This window comes from Nelusetta ayraudi, unplaced genomic scaffold (assembly GCF_046127955.1).
Source record: "Nelusetta ayraudi isolate G7.1 ecotype Tasmania unplaced genomic scaffold, CSIRO-AGI_Nayr_v1 ptg000011l, whole genome shotgun sequence".
Taxonomy (NCBI): domain Eukaryota; kingdom Metazoa; phylum Chordata; class Actinopteri; order Tetraodontiformes; family Monacanthidae; genus Nelusetta; species Nelusetta ayraudi.
The window spans coordinates 12,692,114-12,716,434 of NW_027466061.1; the positions used below are offsets into that span (position 1 = coordinate 12,692,114).

At 45.8% G+C, this 24,321-nt stretch overlaps 3 protein-coding genes across 12 annotated transcripts; 2 read left to right on the plus strand and 1 right to left on the minus strand.

The window, feature by feature from the left end:
• Positions 1-34: 34 nt before the first annotated feature.
• On the plus strand, positions 35-7,993 carry LOC142885023 (dynein, cytoplasmic 1, intermediate chain 2a-like). 10 transcript variants are annotated; one of them, XM_076021099.1, is made up of 17 exons: positions 35-193; positions 1,283-1,391; positions 1,624-1,762; positions 2,274-2,409; positions 2,824-2,886; positions 3,171-3,298; positions 3,387-3,476; positions 3,582-3,744; positions 3,827-3,926; positions 4,013-4,138; positions 4,213-4,359; positions 4,441-4,554; positions 4,631-4,764; positions 5,106-5,250; positions 6,074-6,214; positions 6,393-6,518; positions 6,657-7,993. In XM_076021099.1, the coding sequence occupies exons 2-17, from the start codon at positions 1,284-1,286 to the stop codon at positions 6,756-6,758; spliced, it is 1,962 nt and encodes a 653-aa protein (XP_075877214.1). In that variant the 5' UTR covers positions 35-193; position 1,283; the 3' UTR covers positions 6,759-7,993. The 10 variants fall into 10 exon arrangements, with proteins under 10 accessions (XP_075877214.1, XP_075877215.1, XP_075877216.1 ...); XM_076021100.1 differs by having other exon boundaries at positions 3,390-3,476; XM_076021101.1 differs by having other exon boundaries at positions 2,325-2,409.
• Positions 7,985-16,725, minus strand: LOC142885020 (electrogenic aspartate/glutamate antiporter SLC25A12, mitochondrial-like). The gene is made up of 18 exons (XM_076021098.1): positions 16,573-16,725; positions 15,804-15,857; positions 14,685-14,830; positions 13,671-13,786; positions 13,144-13,283; positions 12,907-13,053; positions 12,448-12,586; positions 12,092-12,185; positions 11,793-11,877; positions 11,616-11,697; positions 11,346-11,504; positions 11,121-11,173; positions 10,914-10,994; positions 10,342-10,482; positions 10,115-10,253; positions 9,822-9,980; positions 9,642-9,732; positions 7,985-9,021 (listed from the first exon to the last, which is right to left on the minus strand). The coding sequence occupies exons 1-18, from the start codon at positions 16,582-16,584 to the stop codon at positions 8,802-8,804; spliced, it is 2,058 nt and encodes a 685-aa protein (XP_075877213.1). The 5' UTR covers positions 16,585-16,725; the 3' UTR covers positions 7,985-8,801.
• Positions 16,726-20,278: 3,553 nt separating this feature from the next.
• On the plus strand, positions 20,279-23,391 carry metap1d (methionyl aminopeptidase type 1D (mitochondrial)). Its single transcript, XM_076021110.1, has 10 exons — positions 20,279-20,399; positions 21,355-21,515; positions 21,756-21,905; positions 21,984-22,132; positions 22,219-22,261; positions 22,350-22,513; positions 22,603-22,700; positions 22,811-22,858; positions 22,932-23,010; positions 23,148-23,391. Exons 1-10 carry the CDS (start codon positions 20,360-20,362, stop codon positions 23,233-23,235), a joined length of 1,020 nt encoding a protein of 339 aa, XP_075877225.1. The 5' UTR covers positions 20,279-20,359; the 3' UTR covers positions 23,236-23,391.
• Positions 23,392-24,321: the final 930 nt, after the last annotated feature.

The window sequence follows — 24,321 nt, forward strand, 5'->3', positions numbered from 1 at the left end:
GCGGTAATGCTCCATTTCGATGACTGCACGGCGAAGCGCCGAGGAAGACGAAGGGAAGCGCTTCCACTGTGGTTGCCTCCCTTCCAGCATCATCATCAGCCTCTCCCATCATCATCACTCCAGCCCGGCGTCAACGCACACAAAACTGGATCCTACTGTCGTCTGTGCGCTCGCAGTCAGCCTCCGATAGCAGGTACTGATTTCAGACATTGACAAGGGTTTACCGTCGTGCGGTTCCGCTGGCGGGGCACTTATTGTTGATGCGTCTGCGGGGAGAAAAAAAAAGTGTTCGGGCGTTGGTTGGCGATGCTGCTGCTCCTCGCCTGCTGTAACAGGAGGCCCGCCGGTGTCGCGGAGATTAGCATGCTAGCAAGGCTAGGCTAGCAGACAGTGTTGTGGCTAAGGAGATTATATAAATGGCTTACATCGTCGGCAGCTTTTATAATGCTTCAACGTTTTCAAAACGTAAGGGAAGGATAATAAGGGGCGCGTTTTAATCCTTCAGTAGCAGTTTTAATGACAGCGGTGGAAAGAGTCATATTGGATACACATGTATTCACACTACGACCGGGTTTAACGAGTTTATTGTTGTTTGTGTATATACTGCGCCAACTGGCTATTTTATAAATCATGCACGGTGCTGGCATCCCATGTATGCTTGTGCTTTTAGAGGGACTGTTATAAGTGTGTCATACGTAGGTCATAACTTCCAAACTGCCAAACTCTTGCAGTTATTTCCCTCATATCTCTGTGATAGAACACCCTCTCTGTCGGCGATGGAGAGCCGTGGCATGAAGTAGAAAACCGAACAAGGAGAATATTGTTTTGAGCAGCTGATTGGTGTTCACATGTTCTCAGAATGACAGGCCCAGGGCTACTACTGAAGCTGCTGCTGATCCAGAACACTCAGGCTAGTTCAGCTCCAGCAGAAAGAGACTGCACTTTATAAGAAGTTGCAAGGGAAACACAGTGTGGAAAAAAAAATAATAATTTGGGTATGTTATAGTTTTTTATATAAGTAACTTTGCTGCTCTTGAATTTGCACTTCTCACTCAGTTCCTCGAGTTTTTTTCTTTTTTTGAAAGTTGAAAGATGAGCTCTCCTTGAAGAGGGGAAGATAATTAACATAAAAAGCTGTGATTTTATCAGTACACCTACAAGCTCAGTTTGATCAAATACTGTAGGTAAATAAGTTTCCCTCAAATTTGTCTTGTTAGACCATCTGCTTTACTCCACCAACCAGCGGCCCCTCCACTGAATCTCAGTCTGTTTGTCACCCCAGCATGTCTGACAAGAGTGAGCTGAAGGCGGAGCTCGAGAGGAAGAAGCAGCGAATCGCCCAGATTCGAGAGGAGAAGAAGAGAAAAGAAGAGGAGAAGAAAAAGAAGGATGTGAGTTTGCTGCCTCTTGACTCGATAACCTTGTTTTCTAAGGTCCCTGGTTATGAAAGGCTCCTCTTTCCGCTGACAATAACGTGTCTCTGGCCTCTCACGAGAGAAACGAGAGTCCCTCAAGTCAGAGGGATAAACAGATGTTTTTTTTTTTAACTATAACTCTGAGTGTGGTATGAGAAACAAGCATATGTAGGTGGTTTTAATATTTGTTTTTTTTTGCCACCTTTAGGGGGACTCCAAGCGCGGGGGTGGGGTGGAGACTGGCGGTGGCTCCTCAGTGGGTCATGAAGATTCTGACCTGGAGAGGAAGAGGAGGGAGGCGGAGGCTCTGCTGCAGAGTGTGGGCATCACTCCGGACATCCCTCACGGTAAACTTGCGGCGGCAGCAGGTTCCTGTGCTCACCGCCCACCTTTACTTGTCCTCCATCTCTCTCTGGACTTCCTGCTCGTGTCTGCTGATGGATTTGCTGTGCGCGTGCGTGCGTGTGTATGTGCGTGTGTATGTGTGTGTGTGTGTGTCTAAACGTAACCTCTAATTGTGCTGTCCAGCTTGGTGTCCATCACTGCCACGTCGTCCCCACCTTACTCAGCACCTGAACATGTGGTATAACTGTCTGTGCATGACTCCTGAACCTGCCTGCCATTTATTTTCATTCTCTCTTCTCTTTCTCTCCCTCTTTCTCTCCCTCTTTCTCTCCCTTGTCCGTGTCTTTGTGTCTCGCCCCCCCTCCCCGACTGCATGCAAACTCACTCACTCACTCACTCACTCACTCTCTCACTCCCTCATCACCTCATTTCCTCCCCTACTGGTCACTGGCACACTCACTCCATCACCCACGCGTCGACTGGCTCTGACACCAACACACGTGCGCTCGGCAGCTCACCCCCTGAGGATAGTAACAGAAGATACATGTCTGTTTCACTACTTAGTCCCCGCCCCCATGTCTCCCTCCAACAAATCAGTGGGCAGCGATGCAGGAAGCCAAGATTCTGGGGACGGCAACGCAGGACCAAGGTGTGTGTGTGCGTGCGTGCATGTGTGTGCGTGTGTGGCTGGTTAAGTTAGCTGTGTTTCTTTTAATGTTTGTTAAATTACCTGCATGTGTGTGTGTGTGTGTATGTGTGTGTTTAGCATACACATTGATTTTCTGAAGTATGTCCTCTGTGTCCAGCACGCTGATGGTTCTTTATTAACTCTCTCCGTTCTTCTCCTCTGTCTGTCTCTCTGCCTCTGCCTCTCCTCCACCTTTAACATCTTCTCACGGTGCTCACTCACGGCGCTCACCTTTGGCCTTTCGTCTCCTCCGTTTGGTTCCATCTCCTTGTTTTCCTCCTGTCTGTCTGTCTGTCTGTCTGTCTGTCCTGTCCTGTTTTGTCCTGTTCTGTTTTGTTCTCTCACTAACACCGCCTGGTGGTTTGGCTGTATCAGGACTTTGCATTGGGATCCTGACCCGTCTACTCTGCAACTCCACTCCGACTCTGAGCTCATAGGGTACTGCTCCTCCTCTCTCCTTCAGCTCGTCCTTCAGCTTCTATTGGGTTTATTGTGCTCTCATCTTAGATTTGTCCAAATGTGTCAGTACTATTTCTGTTTTCCTTTTTAATGTCTCTATATGAAACTTATTTTTTTTTGTTGCCAGAAACCTGTGTGTGTGCTCTCTAATTTTCTCCACTGACTGTGTGTGTGTGTGTGTGTGTGTGTGTGTGTGTGTGTGTGTGTGTGTGTGTGTGTGTGTGTGTGTGTGTGTGTGTGTGTGTGTGTGTGTGTGTGTGTAGACGTGGAGCTGTGAGGCTGGGCATGTCCAAAGTGACCCAGGTGGACTTTGTCCCGAGGGAGATGGTTTCCTATTCCAAGGAGACTCAGACGCCCACTGAAGTGGTGACGCACACTGAGCAAAAAGCAGGTAAGACACGCACTGACGCTGACGTCATGTTTCCTCAACCTATACTATATAGCCGAGTAGAACCGGTGCCGTGTGTGTATCTTCTCAGAAGAAGAGGAGGATGAAGACACCGCTGCTCCTCCACCAGTGGAGGACGCTCATGAGGAGAAAGACGAGCAGGATGAACAGCAGGAGGAGGGTAAGAGCAGAAACGCCTCACTGCAAAACTCTCAAACGAGAGCAGGAGTGGGTTTTTTGTGTGAAGAATTTCATTGTTTTCTCCTCTTACATCATGTGTGTATAGACACTCCGAAGGAGCTGACGGAAGAAGAGAAGCTGCAGGTCCTGCACTCGGAGGAGTTTGTGTCGTTTTTCGAGCGAGGCAGCAGGATTGTGGAGAGAGCTCTGGCCGAGCAGGTGGACGTCTGCTTCGACTACAGCGGCAAAGATCTGGAGGACAAAGAAGGGTGAGGATCATCACAACAGACACACAGTCATTTTTTTTTAATATATATATATATTTTCAAACGTTTTTGATTTCCCTCCCAGTGACTTGCAGGCCGGAGCGAAGCTGGTGCAGATCAGACAGTTTTCGGATGAGCGCTGGACGAAGAACAGAGTTGTGACCTGCCTGGACTGGTCCCCACAGGTGCTCCTCTCCTCATCTTCACCTTTCATTTTCCATCACGCCGCCTCTCCACTTCCCTTCCAACCGGCTGCCGTGTCTCGCCGCAGTATCCGGAGCTCCTGGTGGCCTCGTACAACAACAACGAGGACGCTCCTCACGAGCCCGACGGCGTGGCTCTGGTCTGGAACATGAAGTACAAGAAGGGGACGCCCGAGTACATCTTCCACTGCCAGGTACGGAGAGAAGACCAGCAGAACGGCACCAGTCTGCGATGCACAGCGTACAAATAACTCTTCTGCTGCTGCAGTCAGAGGTGATGTCCGCCAGCTTTGCAAAGTTTCACCCCAACCTGGTGGTCGGTGGGACGTACTCGGGCCAGATCGTCCTGTGGGACAACAGAAGCAACAAGCGCACCCCCGTGCAGAGAACCCCGCTGTCCGCAGCGGCGCACACAGTAAGAGAGTCGGCGCCTCTGCGTCTCTGCACAGCATGTTGTGTCTCGGTGTCTTCATCCCCGCTCTCCCGCTGCCCTCAGCACCCCGTCTACTGCGTGAACGTGGTTGGAACTCAGAACGCCAACAACCTGATCAGCATCTCCACCGATGGGAAGATGTGCTCCTGGAGTCTGGACATGCTCTCTCAGCCGCAGGTGCGTGGCACTCGGCCAGATGACGGCGCCTCGTGTGGACGGAGAGTCTGACTCGGCCGTTTCTCCGCCCCTGCAGGACAGCCTGGAGCTGGTGTTCAAGCAGAGCAAAGCGGTGGCCGTCACCTCCATGGCGTTTCCGCTGGGCGACGTAAACAACTTTGTGGTGGGGAGCGAGGACGGCTCCGTCTACACGGCCTGTCGCCACGGCAGGTGAGTCATCTGCCAGCAGCGTATTTCTGCGGCCGCTAAAGTTGCAAAAGCTCCTCCGCCGCTGCAGGAGGAGCGCGTTGAGAGGCTGTTAATGCTCTTTTGCAGACATAACAGCTTCTGCTATTCTAATTTTGAAAAAAAGCCACAGTAAGAGGAACTAAGTGCTCTCTGAAACTGCTGACTAAACAAACTTGTGGTTGAAGAAGGTTGAAGGTCGTGCTGTTGTAACATTGGGTCAATTCAGCACGCTAAGGTAATAACAAAAAAAAAAAACAGCTGGTGTTATTTCTAACAGATGCAAAAAAATAATAGAAAGTCCTTTGTGTTGCCGTGTGTTGCAGTAAGGCGGGCATCACCGAGGTGTTCGAGGGCCATCATGGTCCAGTCACTGGCCTGAGCTGCCACAGCGCCGGAGGGCCCGTGGACTTCTCCCACCTCTTCATCTCCTCCTCCTTTGACTGGACGGTGAAACTCTGGAGCACCAAGGTGCGCCAGGACACACACACACACACACACACACACACACACACACACATCTTGACTATCGATTGACACACATATTTCCCACTGAAAAGAGAACATTTTGAGCCACAAAGTCCTTTTCACATGGAAATCACAGCATTAAACATTCTGTTTCCTTCAGACACTGAGTTCTCCATAGTTTGTCTACTTCAAGACAGGTGTCGAACATCGGCGGTTGTGACGCATATTAAGAGTGACAAACCATTTCAACATGTTATGCTTAGATTTTACAAGATCACCATAACCTTCACATTAAGAATTACATTTTTTTTTAAATTAACAAACTAAATGAAAATAGATTTTAATTAAATACTCATCATTTATTTCCCAAAGCCACAGTGAGCTGCATCAGGGGGCTAGAGAGCTGTATGCAACCCCGCAGCCACGGGTTGCCGACCCCTGACCTAGGTGTATTTTAGTGTATCTAGCCCTCTGTTTAAACCCCCTCACACAAGCTTTCTGCTATGATGGACCTTTCGTGCATTTGGACACCAAAAAGAAACAAAGCAGCTACGTGAGGACGGAACCAACACCTGGCTGAGAGTGATGTCACTCATCTGGGAGAAGTATCAGTGCCCTTTGTGACATCACAGAGGCCTGATGTTCAGAGCCGTGTGTTTGTGCATGCACGCTCTGAAAGGCGGAGCTAAAGAAGTGCAGGACAGACTTTTGTCACTCCTGCAGAGTTGGCCGACAGGCTACAGACACAGATTATTGTAAGATTATCGTTGTTTTGCATGAGTTGGGACCCGGAACACTAAATGACTCCACCTCTGCCGCTCTGCAGAGCACCCGCCCCCTGTACTCCTTCGAGGACAGCTGTGATTACGTCTACGATTCCATGTGGTCTCCGACACACCCGGCGCTGTTTGCCTGTGTGGACCTCGCCGGCCGCCTCGACCTGTGGAACCTGAACAACGACACAGAGGTAGGCGCAGGCTCAGAGTCCAGACCATCCAGGTCAAGTGGCTGATTATTATTGTCTGTACACGGACCAGCAGCGGAAAGAACAATTTCTGTCTGCGTGTATTTTTTCTACAACTGTCAGTTATAAAATGAGTAAATGTGACCACTGTTCAGTTTTCCTGCTCTGTTGTGTGTCTCAGGTTCCCACTGCCAGTGTGTTTGTGGACGGAGCTGCAGCGCTGAACCGTGTCAGATGGTCCCACACTGGCAAGGAGATCGCCACCGGGGACTCGGAGGGCCAGGTACAGGTCTTCGACGTCGGCGAGGTGAGTTCTTCTCTCAGACGCTTTGGCTATTTTTCTTTGGGACCAACTGCTCCTTTAGTCAAACTCGGGTCAATGGTACGTCCGCATCCAGATATTGAGCCGTCGCTGCGTACGTTGAACACCGTCGTCTTTCCGCAGCAAATCTGCGTACCCAAGGCGGACGAATGGACGCGCTTCGTCAGGACGCTGGCCGAGATCAACGAGAACCGAGACGAGGCCGAGGAGCTGGCCAACGTCTGATGGCACAACAGCGACTGAAGACCCACTCAGCACACTACACTCAACGCCGGCTTCCTGCTTTTATCCGCCCTGTGCAACACAAACTGGCCTGAGGAGATTTGCAGAGTTGGAAGTGACAGAGAAAACAGCTTCTCAGCAGCTTTTAGACGGCTCTCAATTTGCCACTTGAAACGATTCAGAGAGCACATAGCATGTAGTAGCACCGAATGTCAAAACAGCTGTAGCCATCCAAGCCACAGTTGCCCCTAGTGGTTTGAGGCGTAATTGCAGAGGGACACCAGGACGTGGTCTTCAGTGTTTGTGGTGGCTGTTCACTCTCAACTTCCAGCTTTGATCAAATCCTCAGGGCTCCAAGAACGACTGCTTCTCTCCTGAGGCCTCAACCAAGTTGACATTTTTTTTAATATGCAAACCTTTGTAAACGCACCTTTTTATTACCGTGAGTGTTTTTACTCGTACTTTCAACACACTTGTCCACATTGAGGGCAACAGTGTGTGAAAAAAGGAAACAGAAAAGGCTGACATCGCTAAGAGATGCTACTCGTCCTCAGCAGCACTTAAGAGACTAAAACCTAATGACCAACAGCCACTCTGCTCCGTGCGGAGGCGGACCATCCTTGCTTTTAACTGCTACTATATTTAATATTTATTCTGGCGTTTGCATTTATTTAATTATTTTTTGTGTATTGTTTAAAAGAAAATTAGGAAAAAAATGTGCCGCTTTGTATTAAGAGCTAGAATAGCGCATCATCAAAACTAGCACCAAACAAGTATTCAACCAGGCAGAATCCATTTCTCCACTTGCCTTGGATTTATCAACACTAATACGGTGATGAAATGTTATTTTTCTTTTTCAGTACCAAAGGTTATTGTTTTATACTCTGAACTGGTGTAAAATTAAAAAATAAGCTGCATCATAATTCAATCCTCTTGATGAGGATTTTAATCTACATTTAAAGCTGTTGTTTTTCATTTAAAGTTGTTGCCCTCTTTACATTTCTAACTTTTTCCATATGCAGGAATGTAACCTAATCAAGCTAGTTTCAGAACAAAGAACCTTTTCTTGACACATATAGCTTAAAACTGCACTGTAGCATCCCTGTTTGACAGAACATGATGATCAACCTTCTGCAGAACATAATTGTAATGTATAGTTCCTGTTGCCGTCCCTGTTCTAGTCCGCGGTTGCACTTTTTCCATTTGAATAAAACTCAAAAGACATCTGGTTAAAACCATATGGATGATTTATTTCAATAAAATACAATGACGGAATTCAGATATATTTAATTTATTAATACCTAATTTTCTCCTTATGATTCTTGCTTTTAATCAAGAAAACACACAACTGAAATGTTCTGTACATCAGTAAGAGAGGTTCTCGGAGACCAAAGGCCCCATGTTGCCATAACATTACAGTTACTGTATAGTGAGACCACATGTTACAGAGCTTTAGGTTGTAACATTGCCACCGCTGCTTCCTGTCGGCGTGCCATCTCGGTACAGTCATACAATATGTACAGTATCGCACAGCGTGAGGGCCAATTCTGAGCCACGTGCACTGTGCCTTGTCAATCTAATGCTTTTTTTCTATGCCCGACGTCCAATAAGAGAAGTCCTACTCACACTGAGTGCAAGACGAAATACAAAATAAAAATCACATCAGCTTATCGGCTACTCATGAGCGAGAGATAAGGAGGAGTGTTGCGGCTTTGTTTCGAACAAATGTTAAAGAAAAGAATGCGAGAGGCGGAGCCGCCAGGAGCCCGCAGCCACTGAAGATACAACACAGAAGTGCAGCGGGCTGCACCTGTCGCCGTGGCAACAGCCAGCTCTCCAGCACCATCATGGGCCAGCCTACCAGCGGGGTGGACCCTCGCCCCGGGGAGGGAGGGAGGGAGGGCAACGGGCTGGCGTTGGTTGTCCTTAATGTTAAAAGGCCCCATCGTTTGTGGAGCGTGACTCAACTGTGTATCTATCTGAGTGACTGGCTCCTGGTGAAGGAGGAGGAGGAGGATGGAAGAATGATGTGCAGCGTCAGACCCTCTACTGGGCCTGAGCTGGCGCGGCGGCGGCGGCCGGCGGCTCCGGGTGATGAATGGAGGCCACGCCCGAGGATTTGAACTTGGGAAGGTGGAGGCCAAATTTGTTCTCCACCCCGGCGAAGGTGGCCGCGGCCAGGCGGAAGCCGCCCACGTGGTCGGCGTTGATGGGGGGAAGCTCTGAGATGCGAGAGTTGGGGGTGGGCTCAGATCCAGAGGGACGACTGCAGGGGGAGAGGGACAGTTGTTTTCCTGGCAGCCATTCTGCAAATGCACTTTAGTAATATTTACACAAATTTCCAGACTATAAGTCGCACCATTTTTTCATAGTTTGGCTGGTCATGCGACTTATACTCAGATGGGACTAATATTAAATTATTTACAGTAGTTTTCACACCGACAGTCGCGACAGGGCGCTCTAGGCTTGTTTGCCAGTATCCGCTACTCCTATTACTCCACTGAAGATTTCAAATTTAAACACCAACTTATAAAGACAACTGAGACAGACTGAACACAATCACATTCTGCCGATTACAGGCAGAATATGATTTCCAAACATCAAAACAGTATATCAAAGGCATCGTATGGTTTATTTAAAGAATCGCTGCATTATTATTGTTATTATTATTATAACTTGCCTTTCCATATTAAATATGTAAAGGCATACAAATTAAATATTAAATTTCCCAAAAAGTGCAACTTATGTTTTTTTCTTCTTTGTGACGCGTTTTTTGACAGATGCGACTTATAGTCCAAAAAATACGGTATGTCTCCAGTGAAGCCCCCAGTGGTGTCTGGAACACAAGAACCTCCGTTCACCAAGACAATTTAAACCACTACTTACTGTCCCCCAAAGTCAACATAGAACCATCGCTGGAGGAGCTCGTAGGTCACCAGAGTCACACCAAACTGTGGGGACGACCGGCACATACGAGCTGGAGGGGAAGAGGGAAAAAGGGATTGAGGAGAATGTGTGAGCAGAAAGAGTGGAGGAGTCGCTCCGTGTGCAGCGAACAACACGCACCTCCGGCTCCCTTCCACAAGGCTTGGAAGCCCTCCTCTCTCATGATCTTCCTGAAGCAATCGATGACGCCCGTGTAGGTGGTCTGCCCCGCCCTCGCTGCCACTTGCAGACGCGTCTTGATGACGTCGGCGGGTGTCACGAGGGAGGCTGCAGGGATACCTGGGAAACACAGACAAACACAGGCCGACCCGTCAGCAACAGATTCATCGGTGCGTCAAAGAGAGAAAGAAGGCAGTGAGGACCGCTTTGGCTGCTTTGCCCTGCATCCAATTCTGACCATCACTCCAGGTTACCTGCGATGGCTCCAGCAGTGAGAAGCTGTAGGGCTCCCAGCTGGCCGTGCTCGTCGGCAAAGCTGGTCTTGAGGTGGGCGTACGCGGGGAAATAGATGGCAGAGAAAGGGATGTCCCTCAGGAAACAGGCTTTAGCTCCCTGGAAGGACACGAGGAGGGCAGTGAGACACGTGCGAGACGTGAAAGAGTGAGTCAGGGCACCAAAACAAGTCCTTCCTGGAGCCCACCTTGTAGAGGCCAAAGAAGCCCAGGTCACGGACCACGCTGAGAGCACTGACTCTGGGCCCGGTGGTGATCTCTCCTGCCACCTGCAGGCGGATCTTCACAATCTCCAGTGGGTTGGTGAAGATCACCTGAGAGCCTCCAGCCTGGACAGTCAGCAAACAGAGTTTGTTTCAGTATTTCTGATAACATTCAACCATGCAACTCATTATAATTTTCCAACCTGGACTTCAGTGCAACAGCCTGAACCTCAACTATCCAACAAACCTCATTCCATATTTAACCCCCCAAAGAGGTATAAATTTACTTTGTGACATCACAAAGGGCACATTCCCAGAACTGTGAATTGCAGCACATGCTTTCTAAAAAAGTACAACAAGCAAATGAGGTAGAGTGTGGATTCGCTCTTTTCTGAGGAGTTGACTGACAACAGGCTACAGATTATGACAAAACACTGGCAAAAATCTATTTTCCATAATACTGGACCCTCAAGCGAAACATGCAACCGTCTTTGCATCTAAAGTTCCCTTGAATTTAATTAACACATACAGGGGCTTTTTGGGGACCTACTACTTACACATCCACCAGCCATAACCTCAGCAATGAAAGGGATGCTGTTGTCTTTCCCGGTGAACTTGTCTCGAACAAAGTCGTTCACCTGTTGGACAAAAAAAAACACAGCAGGCATGAGACCAGAAACACAGTCTGACGACATCAATAATTTCAACATTTCAAATTACACGATTCCAAGCAATATTATACATGGTGGTGGGGAGAGACTCACTGTGAGTTTGATGGCCTTCTCGGGGGCCACACCGATGAGCTGAGGAACCAGACCTGTGGAGAACATGAGTGTTGAGTGAAGGCTTCATTTTTATTATTTATTTTAAGATGTTTTGCAAGGAAATAATGAAGATGCAAAGCAAACCATCCAACAATTCAACACAGCTGTGGCTAAATCAGGGCAACTATAACTGCGCCACACGGGGGCGCCGACTCTCCAGCCTACCTCTGTAGAAGCCGAAGAAGCCCTCATAGCGAAGCACCTTCTTTGCACAGTCAAAGCTGTTCTTGTACATCAGCTCCCCCACGAAGGACCCCGTGGACCTCTGGTTCTGCATACGAGTCTTCACCAGGTCGATGGGGTACACGGCCGTCGCTCCCGTTGCTATGGAAACACAAAGCAGCCCAAACTAAATCAGATAAAGAGTCAACAGAATTTTTCTGCAGGACATGGCTGGTCTGGATGGAGGGAATGGGGGGGAGAGGGGAGGTCTACCTCCAGCAATGGCGCCCAGGGTGAACCTGTAGGCCGACTCTGCAGCCTGGAGCCACAGAGGCCTGGCGCTGTCCCCATGAGTCTGATCAGAAGGAAATCAACACATGACAGTGACAGGGTGAAGTGACTGAATTCCAATCACACAACTGGTTTTGCAGCAGCGAATTTACAATTTACCTGCTTTTGGGTTTCAGCCAGGTGATAGGGCATACTGGCTTCCTCCAGAGGAGCTATCCGCTCAATGTCAGTCATGTTCAGGCGCCTTACACACACACACACACACACACACACACACACACACACACACACACACACACACACACACACACACACACACACACACACACACACACACACACACACACACACACACAGTTATAAGGACCAAAATATTGCGAAAGCAGAGATTTCAAGATAGATCAAGTAAACGATTTGTGTCCAAGTGGCTTTAAGGTAGCGGCTGAGTGATTACATACCCAGAGGGAGAGTGCAGGCCTGAAAGCTGGTATAGGATGTCGATTTCCATCGGAGTGATCTGACCAAACTTGTTGGCGGCATGAACAAACTCCTCTAGAAAGCAAAACATGTTAAACTAGATTTACCACACAACACATGCAGGCCAATTGGATTACTCAAGATACAGTTTAAATCTACGTTGGTCTACTGATAAACAGAGACGAATGGAAAACTGATGACATGATTCAACAAAACAATGAGGCATCAGTATTAAAACTGAATTGACATGTTTTTGAAGTGACCTTGACATTTATAATACCGTCATCGGTAATGATGGTATAACAAACATGGAAGTGATGTTGCCAAGTTTTTGCACCTTTGGTGACGAGAGTGTCCTTTCGCGTGCCAGCCAGTGTGCTGTAGATCTTGCGGATCAGCTCCATGTTGTTCAGGAGGGAGTTGAAAGCGTTGAAGTACGAGAAGCTGACCAGGTGAGAAGTGCTGCCACCTGCAGCCTGGCAGAGGACAAGCAAATGATGTAACAAAGGCTTTTTTTTTTCTTTTTCAAAGATGCTGTTGGTACAGACCATCACATTCACATCCTCATTAGCCAGATTTTTGAGGTACAGGGAATCCTGACTGAAATTAGCTGGGACTGAGCTTGAAGTGGAGCTCATGAGATTTACTACATAATACCACTGACGTAATGACAGTACAGCCACTAATTAAGTGTTTTTGGGGGGTACAACAATTACTTTGTGCGTGATTTTTAAGATTGTCGCACAGACTAATTCAACCATCCTTCAATCAACCATTAAGTCAAAGCTGCACTCACAGAGACCAGGTTCTCCTCCACAAACGGAGTGAGCATGTGGTGCCTTATGGTGGCCATAATGTCACTGAAGTCCAGCGCATAGATGACGCCATTCTTCCCCTTGTCCTTCTGGGCGAACGCCTGACGTGCATGTTCCAGCTGCAGCTCCTGAAAGACACAACATGACACCGAGTCTAAAAATAGTGGGTGAAGGACAACGTGCCAATGTAGAGGGTGCTGCGTGCGGCGGCAGCATACCTGAAGGAACTGGGTGAACTCCAGATAGTTGAGGTGTTTCTTGTTGTCGAGGCCAAAGTGCAAGCGGATGAACTCGCAGTCCCAGTTGAAGGGGATGTGGTGGTGCACTGTGGTCTGGCTGAAGATATCCCGCACATTCTCTGCAGCACAAAAGGGGAAAGACATCAAAAAAATTGTGAAAAACAGGAAAACAACTGACGTCATTAACAGCTCATGTGACGTAAGAAGAAAAGCAGGCATGGGAAGGCAAAACTAAACGATGCTTTGCAGAGATTATGCAAGTCCGTGCATGCGTAATGACTTAGTAGCACTAATGAGATTAACAATGTCATAATGGGATATTTTCTTCAGCTGTGTGAACTTCAGCACCTAAATTAGTATGCAAACATAATAGGAGTGGATTTTCTGCACCACAAGCGCAACAGAGAAAAAAGAAGATTTCCATTACAATACTGAGTTTATATTGGGTTTTCCTGTTGTTTGCTTGTGATGGTGCAGAAACGTAGAGTGCACACATTAGTCCGTACCAAAGGAAATGGTTCCAGTTCCAGTCTTGTCAAACAGCTGAAACGCGACGATGAAGAGCGCATCGGGGGCGCACAATACCGATTCAAAGGCGAGGAACTCCTGGAATGAGATCAGCCTGTGGAAGTAAATACGACAGAGAAAAATAAAATTGACATAGTTCACCCAAACAAAGGCAGTAAAGAAGAAGATGATTCCAATGTAGAGAACACATTACACAAGCATATGTGACATAAAAAACGTGTGCTCCAGTCTTTCACAAGTGAAAGCCATCCAAATGAGTGGATCATAATCTAGAGGCGACAAGAGTGAAAATAATACATTTATGCTGGCAGCAAATCTTTGCTGGCAGAAAGTTCTCTGCAAAATATGACGCAACCTGCATTCAAGGAACTCATCTTTAGATGCACAACATTTCTCAGAAAACATTTTCTAAATTTAATGACTTGAGTTTTTATTTAAGATTCAGTTTTGTTACAAAATCATCTCAATGTAATATAAACTGATGTTTAAAATGCTTTAGTTACTACTACTACTGAACTGAAAAGACCAGTTGTGAGCTGGCTTTTCTCCACATTTTGCTCAGTCACTTGTTAAATGCAGCCTGAAAATGCTGTGTGGCAGGATTTTTTTTTTTTAAATGCAGAAACATTTCTTTAGAAGAAGAATAAACTAATTCTTACAAGCCAAAAGCATATACCAATCCGATTTTTCCTGTGGCTGCAGGTAGCAGTTTCTACACCTGAAATCTTTTCATGCAAACTGAAAGGTGAGACTGAAGCTAAAATTAGGAATAGCTGGGTAAAAAGCATGTTTGGGTCTAAAGTCTGGACAGATTTAGACACAGAGTCACCTGACCCTGCTGCAGTATGTACACACATTACCTAACACACTACTACTACTACTACTACGGGGAAACAGTCATTCACTTATCTTATCGTATCTGACATGTATCTGTGATGTATTGGTAAGTGGTGATAAGACGAATGTGAGTGTGTTCTTGTGAAAACACGCACCCGTCCTTTGTGGTGTCAGCGACGGCGGCGATGAGCTGCACAGTTTTGGGGTTGTGGTGGATCTGAGTGTGCAGTCCCAGATACCGCTGGACAAAGTCACTCGGGGTCATGAACCTCTCCCCATCTTTGTCTGCTACGCTGGCATACTGAGAGAGGGACACAAGCAAAAGACTACAACAACAGCCGTAGCAGGCTCCTAGTTGAAACAGTACATTTCTGCAACTGAAAACAAACAATTGGTCATGTAAGTTTGACATAATATTCCACGTTAGTCCCTGGAACAATAACATAACATGAGGTTATTAGTTTTATAGACTGTTAGTTAATAAACTACCTAAAGCTTTCCCCTGCTCTTCAAGACAGACCGGTCTTGAAGCTGTGCCAGAATGACACCAGATCATATTCACTGATGCATCACTATTTGACCGGGGCATAGCAGCACACTGGCAACACACACATGGTGTGCAAGGAGCCAGTGGGAGAAGGTGAAGGTTAACCAATTCCACTGCGGTCAGTCGTCCACATCGTTCACACACACACACACACACACACACACACACACACACACACACACACACACACACACACACACACACACACACACACACACACACACTTCAGTATCTTTGACATGCAATTGCCTTCATACTGACTTTTTTTTTTTAAATAGACAACAGAGGGTGTGACAAGATTCCAATAAAGTTTAATTTCAGCATTTCTGAGATAGTAAAAGGCTAGTGATTGAATTGGAATTTAAACCTTAAGCCTATATGTTAAAGTCCAATGCTGCGCCTACTTGGCTATCAAGAGATTAAAAACCAACGGAACCTAAGCAATTTTAGACTTTTCTTTTGCAAGGCAAACAATAAAGAAACAGTTCTTACACACTTCCCTGTTTGGAAGTAAGCCCTCCATCTACACCAGCTTACACTGTGGATAATGCGGTAACTTAAACCCCATGACAAACATTCAAGCTCTAACCCAAGGAAGAAGTCCTGATTCATCTGTTCCTCAGTTACAGCTGTTTCTGGCGGACCACCACATAACATACACGCACAGTTGAGTAGAAAATGAATGTGACCAATAAACTTTTTATATTTGGTTCGGTGTCAAACTTACCTTCTGGAAGATTGTTTTCAACTCACTGGGGTCCCCACGTTTGGTAGATTGCACCTACAGAGACACGCCGCAAAGAAGTTGAAGACTCTGGCATGGCAATGAGGGAAGCATTAAGTTTGACCAGATCAAAACACAACGCCTATTGCTTTTGGTGTAGACCTGGGGATAATGACAAGGCGTACTTAACACACCAAGCTACAGAAGTAAACAACTTTACATTCGAGCCTCCTTGAAAAATACGTCAGGTGTCGCCCCTGACAAAGTAGAGCCCCCCGACAACAAGCTGCACCAATTGGAACAATTGGCCAGACAATCGGAGCAGTTTGACACACGGGGAGCTTAAAAAAAATAAAGGTTACAATTGAGTAGCAGCAAGCTAGCAGACAAGACACGGCACGCAAGGACACAAACCCAACACGTCACGCCTATGCATGAGAGAGGAGCGAGACGGCGCTAAACGACGCAATAACAGCGACAGTTGGCTCGTTTAGTATTTTCAGCCCCGAATCTAAGCATCAGAGTGATGCGGGGACCGTTTCGCTTTCCCACGGCTAGCTGCGAGCTTGCGTTGGACGTCTGATCCAAGGCCAGCCTGCCAGGGCGGCGGCTAGCTGAAGGATGCTACGGTCCCGCGCCACAGACACTGCAGCCCGCCACGGGACCGCGGCGCCGGCCACGCATCGCTTCCACGCGCGGCTAGGGGCGGAAGACATGCACGCATGTTTTGAGAAAAGCGTTAATAAGGCAAAGAGAGCGATGCCGAAGTCACCTTGACCGCCATGCTGGTTTTGACGTCACACGCAGCGAGTGAGCAAAGCGAGTGGGCGAGTGAGCGAGCGGCGGGTGAGCCAGTGTGTATGCACGTCGAACAGTGCGCAGCGTCACTCTGGCGTGAAGGGGTCGGAAGTGAAAACGCCACCGTGTCTCCTAAATGCACGCTGAGCAACCGGGAAGGCGGTTAACGACAGTCTTCACTACTTCACTGAAAATGTGTGGAAAAGGCGTGCTTCACGGGGCTTTGCTGGGACGGCCGACCCCACCGCACTAATTAGCTCCACTTCCATTCAGGGGTTTCACCTCTGCTGTGGCGACCGTTTCTTCGGATGAACAAACCGGTTGCTACTAACAGGTTTTCTGCTTTAGCCCCAAACCTCGTATAATGATGGAGTATGTATTGTGTAAAGTGGAGTGAAGCTCAGAAGATGTCCACTTTTCTTTAAGAGATCTCGTGATATTAAATGAGGGTGACTTCGTTATGGTTGCGAACAAAATGGATTTTCCGGAGTAAACGGGGTGAGAATATATGGAACTACGGTATTTAACAAACGATGTCCCACAAGCTTTCTCCATGGAGCTAGGGCTTTTGAGGAAAGCAAACACAAAAAACTAATTTACGGAGAGGTGGGCGGGACAAGTATCAAAACCGGAAGCTGACCTGTCCGATCCGGTCTCACGCGAGTGAGATTGCGTCACTTATACGTCAGGGCGTCCTATTTGCATATGCTGAGGGAATGAGTTCAGAACAATATGGACACCCTACCGACACGTTACTTTCCTTTGTGTACATTCTTTAAATTAAATCAAGTAAAAATGTGTTCCTTTTTCAAAATACCCCTATTACTCAAATATCACACTAAACTATGCTCAGGGATTTTTTTTAAAATTTATTTTGGGTAAAGATTAGTCTTTTGGGAGGTGTTGGTGATTATTCAAAGTTCTAAAACAATAATTATGTGAATAGATGGCAATTATTTAAAATGTAAATTCCACTTTCTAGAGGGTGTGTGAAGAGACAAGGCCAGATAAATAGTTGTTTGTGATGTCACAAAGGGCGATACTCATTTTGAAATCAAGCATCTTCGGTGACATGACATGTTGTAGAGACAGAACTGGCAGCCATCTGATAACTGGATGATGTCTGCAGCAACCAAACACAGGCTTTTTCAACTCAAAAAGGATTTCAAAAGTGCAAAGGTCAACAAGTTACGCCGTTGTTCCATGTTGTGTGTGGGCAAGACAATAAAGCTGATTTCCTCTTACATCTCCAAATCCAGTCCTGTCTGTGAATTCACCGCATTCATCTTGAAGCCATCCAACCTCTGGTGTTTCTGGGCTCTCATGGTGGCGCTCTCTGTGTTGAGGATTTTTAACTGGATCCTTTTGTTCCTTCTCTATAATGCCATTATCCTGGGAAAAGACACGCTTATACACTTTTTTCCAGAGGTTTTTAGCGTGCTGCAAAGGGTTGTCTAAATTAGTCATTGGACAGTGGTACAGGTGGTTCCGTCTCAGCAAAGGTTTTTTCTTAGGCCATAGACTTGACTTATGTTCCCTTCAAAATCCCGAAAGACATAATTTTTGCTACCAATGACAAGCAGAGAATCTAGAAAAGGATCGATCACTTCCCCATGATCTTGTTAGTTTCTTTGCAGAACTCTTATTGTTTTGTTTCTTTCACAGGGTCTATGGCCAGGTGGTATCCAAACCGCCTCATCATTACCACCCATGTTGTCTTTGGTGAGGTTTAACAGTATAAGCATTGCATTGTTTGATGAGCTTTCACAGCAGCTGGCATGCAAAGCTTTGCGTTGCTTGGGTCAGGACATAGACCTGCCCTTTAGCACCATCTTCCCTCTTTATTCTATACGGTTCATTCACACCCATGGACAGATCCACTTGGTGTCATAAAAGCTAACCTCTGACTTTTATCTGAGGTAAGCATTGTCTTTGATCCCAAAGATCGTTAAATTGGGTTGACCGCAACACTTGCTTGGGACTAAGAAGGAGAAAAAGTTCAACTTTCAATTAGGATTTTTGATCAGGCCTAATCTGAACTATAAATTTGAAAGAAGATGATATTTTAATGTCAGACTAAAGTAAACTCACAGCGTCATGCTTACACTGGGCTATGTTGTGAGTTCTCTGTTCAGCAAAAGTCGAAGGATGATTTTTTCAGATGAGATGGAAGATGCGCCGAAAACTTCCCAGAACTCAGAACCTGCTGATTTCACTGAACGGCCTCCGAATGATTCAGCAACGAGCAACGCTTTGTCTCTGAGCCGCGTTGACATTGCAAAGTTCCGCTTCTCCAAAATAGTCTGCAATCTCATCTGCAGATTCCCCAACAAGTTCAATAACTGCTGGCTGAATGCAACATTTCATTCTGCGCTAAACCTTACTGTGGTGCAGCAAAGGCTAAGGTACAAATCCCCCAACGCTCTGGCAGAATTCTCAAGTACACCAACTACTGCAAGAATGTTTTTAAAAGCACTCAGCAACCCCGGAAGAGTTTTCAGCACAAGAGAGATCTATATGGCCTTGTTCGAATTAAGTGGTGAGAGAAGGATTCTGCGTCTCTTGGAGAGCAACGATGTGCTTGAGTTTTTAGCTCCTTTCCTGGTCTGGTTGGACAAGTGTGGCGTGGGGACGGCCATTCAGGTTGACCAAAAGAGCAGGTGTGAATTCTGTGACTCCACCACGGTTGAGTCGTCACGCCTCGGCAGCATTTGTTTTTTACCGCCACCATGTGTCACAAGTGAATCAGTCTCCTCCCTTTTAAGCCGTGGTTACTGCGAGAGGCAAAATGAACATCGGTGTTCCACTTGCGGTTCCACATTGTTGGTCAAGCATTCATTCAACTGTGCTGACGTATTGACCCTTTATCTGCCTCGAAGATTGCCCGATGGATCAATCCTTCAAAACTCAGTGCCATCATGTGAGACTATACATATTACATCAAGTGACGATGAAAAGCTGCTCTACCGACTGTCCTCAGTCATTTGTTACAACACAGGACATTTCTGGACATACCTGTTTCGCAGCCAGAGCATCATCAAGGCGGACGACTGTCGAATTACAGTCCTGACAGATGACAAACCAGAGGACATTAACACAAAAGGGATTGTCTACATCTATGAAAAGGCGTCCCAGCATCTTCAACAAGGTGTGGCACCAACGTGAAAGGTTGACTAGGCTTGTAATTTATTGGCGTACAGCCTAAATGTAATTGAAATGATGAAGATAATGTCTGTCACATGAATCCTCTTTCCATGCATGGACTGAGACACACTGGCAAGTGGGCAGACTGGTGAGGCCCTGCTCTCAAACATCCTGACCACGGTGGCTGGCCTCAGGTGGAAGAGGAAATTCAAACAAGGGACAGAACTTTTTGGTGGAGATGTTATGCAAAAATTAAAATACATTATTTGATATAACGTGATTTTCTTTCTTTTCTTTTCTTTTCTTTCTTTTCTTTCTTTTTTTTTTTTAATAAACTGAAAGAACATTTCGCTCTACTGCACTGAGTCGACTGGACTTCCCCTGCCACTAGATGGCGACACAGTTACAGCAACTCCTGTTAACAATCTGGAGCAAAGCATGCTAATTTATTATTATTATAACATAACAACTCAACATTTTATTAACGGCCACCACAGCTTCATCGCTGTTCTGAAGGTATAGAGGGATGAGTATAACATTTCTTGCAGACAGAGGTCATTGGAAAAATATAGTTTGTGTCACGTGACTACCCTAGCGACACATGACGGGCAACAAAGATGGCGGCCCCCGCTTGTGCAGGACTTCTAACCAAAACGGGTACGGAGTTACTAGACAAGGACTAATTAAAGCTCACGTTACATAGTAAGAGAAACGAATTCAACTCGGAACAGATACAGAACAATTACTCGCTGAAAAAGAGAATCGTTCCGTTTCGGGGTATGCGCTTATAATTTTAGCGTGCTAGTTCTACTTGAAAGTGTTTTGTGGCTTTTTGAATGAAGCGTTTTTAAATACACAGCGGCTCAAACATAACGACATCTTAATTAACTTTGCGGCATGTTTTTCCTCGAGCCACTGTAACAACACCGGTGCCAGCGCTTGTTTTTTGTTTTGTTTAGTTTTTTTTTTAAACACCCTGACGTCACATCGTGACGACAGCACGAACACAGTTGTTTCTAATCGTTCTAATCAGGATAGAACGTTCGAAAGGTTCTGTTCCGTGACAGGCTCAGTGTGTAACGTTTGTAAAATCATAATAATATCAATTAATTGAACGTAAATTGAATGCATGACATAGTAGCTACAAATAAGCCGCTGTTCTGTGTGTTGATAATGTTTACAAATCGAGCTGTCCCACATGTTTTGACACATTTCAACTTTAGGCCAGACCATGGAGCTCTGTACCATTGAGTTCTTGAGTTAACCCTGACACCACTGCTTGTGAATTAAAGAGTCAAGATCAAATGTCATGTGAAACCTTTATCATAAATGACACAAATCTGACAAATTAAACAGTCGTTAACATCATGGTGTCATGTCCCAGATGTAAGTGGCTGATAATTACAATACTACATGTGTGTTTGTAGTATGCCTTCTTACCACTAGATGAAATGGTACCTGTCCAACCCTGGCTCTTTAACTGTTGTGTGTTCTGTATCTTGCATTGCACCGTATAAAATAGTAGGCACTATGTAAAAGTTCCAGTGTTTCTCAATACTTTACAGTAGCAGATCAATTATCACAGGGTTCTTTTCTTTATTATTTTCCCCAGGACTCTATGGTTTCCTCGGGAAGGTCCACTGTGTCAGAGGCTGCAGTCCCTCAACAGCCCTCCACTGTCAGCAGCATCGGCAATTTTTCTGGAGAAAGTGGAAAATATCCCATAATGTAGTTCGCCCTGCTACTGTCAGACCCTCCTATGCAGTGCCCAAGGTACAGCGCCTCTAGTCAGTTGGTCTGTCAGTGCCAGTTTTTACCAAACGCTTTAGAGTAGGTGATAATAACGAGTTCCCTACCTTTGTATACATTCAATATGGTTATGTTTGTTTGTTTTTTAAACAAAAAACTTGATTTTGTGTCAGTATATCATGTTGTGGCAGTACACAATCCAATGCACATTTCTAACACCTCAATTACAAAAAACCTTTCTGTTGTTTTTTTTTCTCTCCTTAGCATATTGTGCGACCTGACTATGTAGGTCGTAGTCGTGTTCCAGTGTGGCCAGATTACATAGAAATTAAAGACCAAGAGCAGATCGAAGGTCTTGCCAGAGCATGTCAGCTCGCAAGGCATGTCCTGCTACTCGCTGGACGAAGTCTAAGGGTAGGTGGTAAGCCCTGACCCCTGTGTTTGTGTGGCTGCGGAGACCCGGACTAACAGTTCCAACCCATGACTTTCCAGGTTGGTATGACAACAGATGAAATAGATTTCATCGTGCACCAGGAGACAATCATGCACAACGCGTACCCATCCCCGCTTAGATACGGGGGCTTCCCGAAATCAGTGTGCACATCTGTGAACAACGTGATCTGTCACGGCATACCTGACAGGTATGGGCCAAGAATCCCTTGACACTCAGAAAATATTTCCCCCAGTTTGAAATAGTGTGATCAAAAATTATATTTGTTTGCTGCAGCCGACCACTTCAAGACGGAGACATCATCAACATCGACGTCACTGTATGTTTTAGCAGATAAAAACAGTAGCTACAAAAGAAATGTGTCGAGGCACTCCTCCCATTCCTGACGTTGAATTTCTCCGTAATAGGTGTATTTGGATGGTTACCATGGTGACACATCAGAAACTTTCTTGATCGGCGAGGTGGATGAGGTCGGCCGGCGCTTGGTGGAAACTGCCAGACGTTGTCGGGATGAAGCCATCGCTGCATGCAAGCCACAAGCAAAGCTGTGTGTAATAGGGAACACCATCAGGTACACACTCTCAGTACGTTCTTGTCATTGGTGATCACAGGCATTTTTTAAAATATTTTTACAGTGCTAATTTCTATTATCGCTGACAGTGAGATAGCGCAGGCCAGTGGCTTCCAGGTGTGTCCTTATTTTATTGGGCATGGAATTGGCTCCCACTTCCACTGTCATCCAGAGATCTGGCACCACGGTGGGTTCTAGTCTGCTGATCTTCTGACTTTGTGCATGCAAATCTATAATTCTTCCTCTGTGGTATCTTTGGCCGTTGGACCCAAGAATATTTTTTTTTGTTAATGACAGCTAATGACAATGACATGACGATGGATGAGGGGATGTCATTCACGATAGGTGAGTTACCCTCAAAGCTCTTTACATTAAGCCGACACAGAGACAAGTGCTGATGTTTTCCTCTTGACTTCAGAGCCCATATTGATGGAGGGGTCAGTAGACTTCAGAATACTGGGGGACAAGTGGACCGCCGTGTCTGCAGATGATAAAAGGTGGGCGGTGAACAACCAATATATACAGTATGTATATGCTGTTACATGTTTGCTGCGCTTTTAGCTATATACAGTCTGGTGTTTTTATGGTTTTGGCTTGCAGAATCAAACCATGTCAATGTTGTGCTTCCATGCAGGTCGGCCCAGTTTGAGCACACAGTTGTCATCACATCTGACGGAGTGGATATACTCACCAGACTGCCTGAGGAGGAATGTGTCAGCTGAGCTGCTCTCTCCTGCTTTTTACTCCAAACCTGATTTGAGCCACACAGGGCTTCAACTCCCCTTTGAGGTTGCTATTGGTGATTATATGTAACTGATTTCCTGTCCCCCTGTAAAGACAAGAAGTAAATTAAAGTTTACATAAGTTATTAAAAAAAAGTGTGAGTTTTGTTTTTATTTCACTGTCAATATCAGTGTAGAGCAGCTTGCACATTGCAGTTAAACAGTGGATGAATAAAACTTTAAGGCTCACATCTACAATATACAGTATATTACATGCCTACACCATCTATAAAAACTTATGAGTCATTTCACATTGCTATCAATATTTTCAATTTTAATTTTCACAGGTTAACAGGTTACATCTAACAATAAGGCTTAATCAAAATTCTGCAGCCCCATTATTTCCTGTAAAAGTCTTTCCAATGATGTGTTTTGTTTTTTTACACTAATAAACAAATAATAAAAAAAACATTTATTTTAAGTAAATAATTTAATTTAGTCCTGTTAATGGGATTTGATTAAAATGAGATAATTTAGTCTCCATACCAGGAAAAGTCAAGAAAAACATTTAGACCGCTAGATGGCAGCCTAAACATAGTAAGGCTGGGGAAATCTGTGGCTTGAGCAGGAAATGGTGCACTTCCTAGCCACTAAAGGCTTTGTGCATTTACACAGCTGACTATTTCATATTTGTTTAAAACCGGAGTGTGTTTGACTCCACCTCATAACATTTGCCGCAGCTGTGATAATACCTGTTCAAATCTGACCCCCACTTGTTTCCTCAACGCCCAGCAACTGTTTTTCAAAGCCCCAGCAGTTGTTACCTTGGTGCTAAAGTTTAAACAAAGTCTAGACATAAATTATTTTTTCCCCCTTTCCTTCTCTTTCATTTCCCCTGGTTTATCTGCAAGTAGGTTTGATAAAGCAAAGAACAGCAGATCCAGTTGCTTCTGCTCTATTGACTGCTGTGCAGCGTCTCTGACATTTCCTCCAGTGATTCGGGCAGAGATTGGAATTGTTTTGTTTTTTCATTTGGGGATTTTAAACTTTCTCGAGTTAACATTGACCGCAGTTGTCATCTGTGAG

Coding starts and splice junctions, on each gene's coding strand:
- metap1d (XM_076021110.1), top strand. CDS start 20,360: ATGGCGGCCCCCGCTTGTGCAGGACTTCTAACCAAAACGG. Junction 22,133..22,218: donor TGTCACGGCATACCTGACAG/GTATGGGCCAAG, acceptor TGTTTGCTGCAG/CCGACCACTTCAAGACGGAG. Junction 23,011..23,147: donor GTGTCTGCAGATGATAAAAG/GTGGGCGGTGAA, acceptor GCTTCCATGCAG/GTCGGCCCAGTTTGAGCACA.
- LOC142885023 (XM_076021099.1), top strand. CDS start 1,284: ATGTCTGACAAGAGTGAGCTGAAGGCGGAGCTCGAGAGGAAGAAGCAG. Junction 1,763..2,273: donor CACTCCGGACATCCCTCACG/GTAAACTTGCGG, acceptor TGCGCTCGGCAG/CTCACCCCCTGAGGATAGTA. Junction 6,215..6,392: donor ACCTGAACAACGACACAGAG/GTAGGCGCAGGC, acceptor TGTGTGTCTCAG/GTTCCCACTGCCAGTGTGTT.
- LOC142885020 (XM_076021098.1), bottom strand. Junction 12,587..12,906: donor TGGAGGAGAACCTGGTCTCT/GTGAGTGCAGCT, acceptor GTCCTCTGCCAG/GCTGCAGGTGGCAGCACTTC. Junction 11,698..11,792: donor TGGCTGAAACCCAAAAGCAG/GTAAATTGTAAA, acceptor CCTTCTGATCAG/ACTCATGGGGACAGCGCCAG.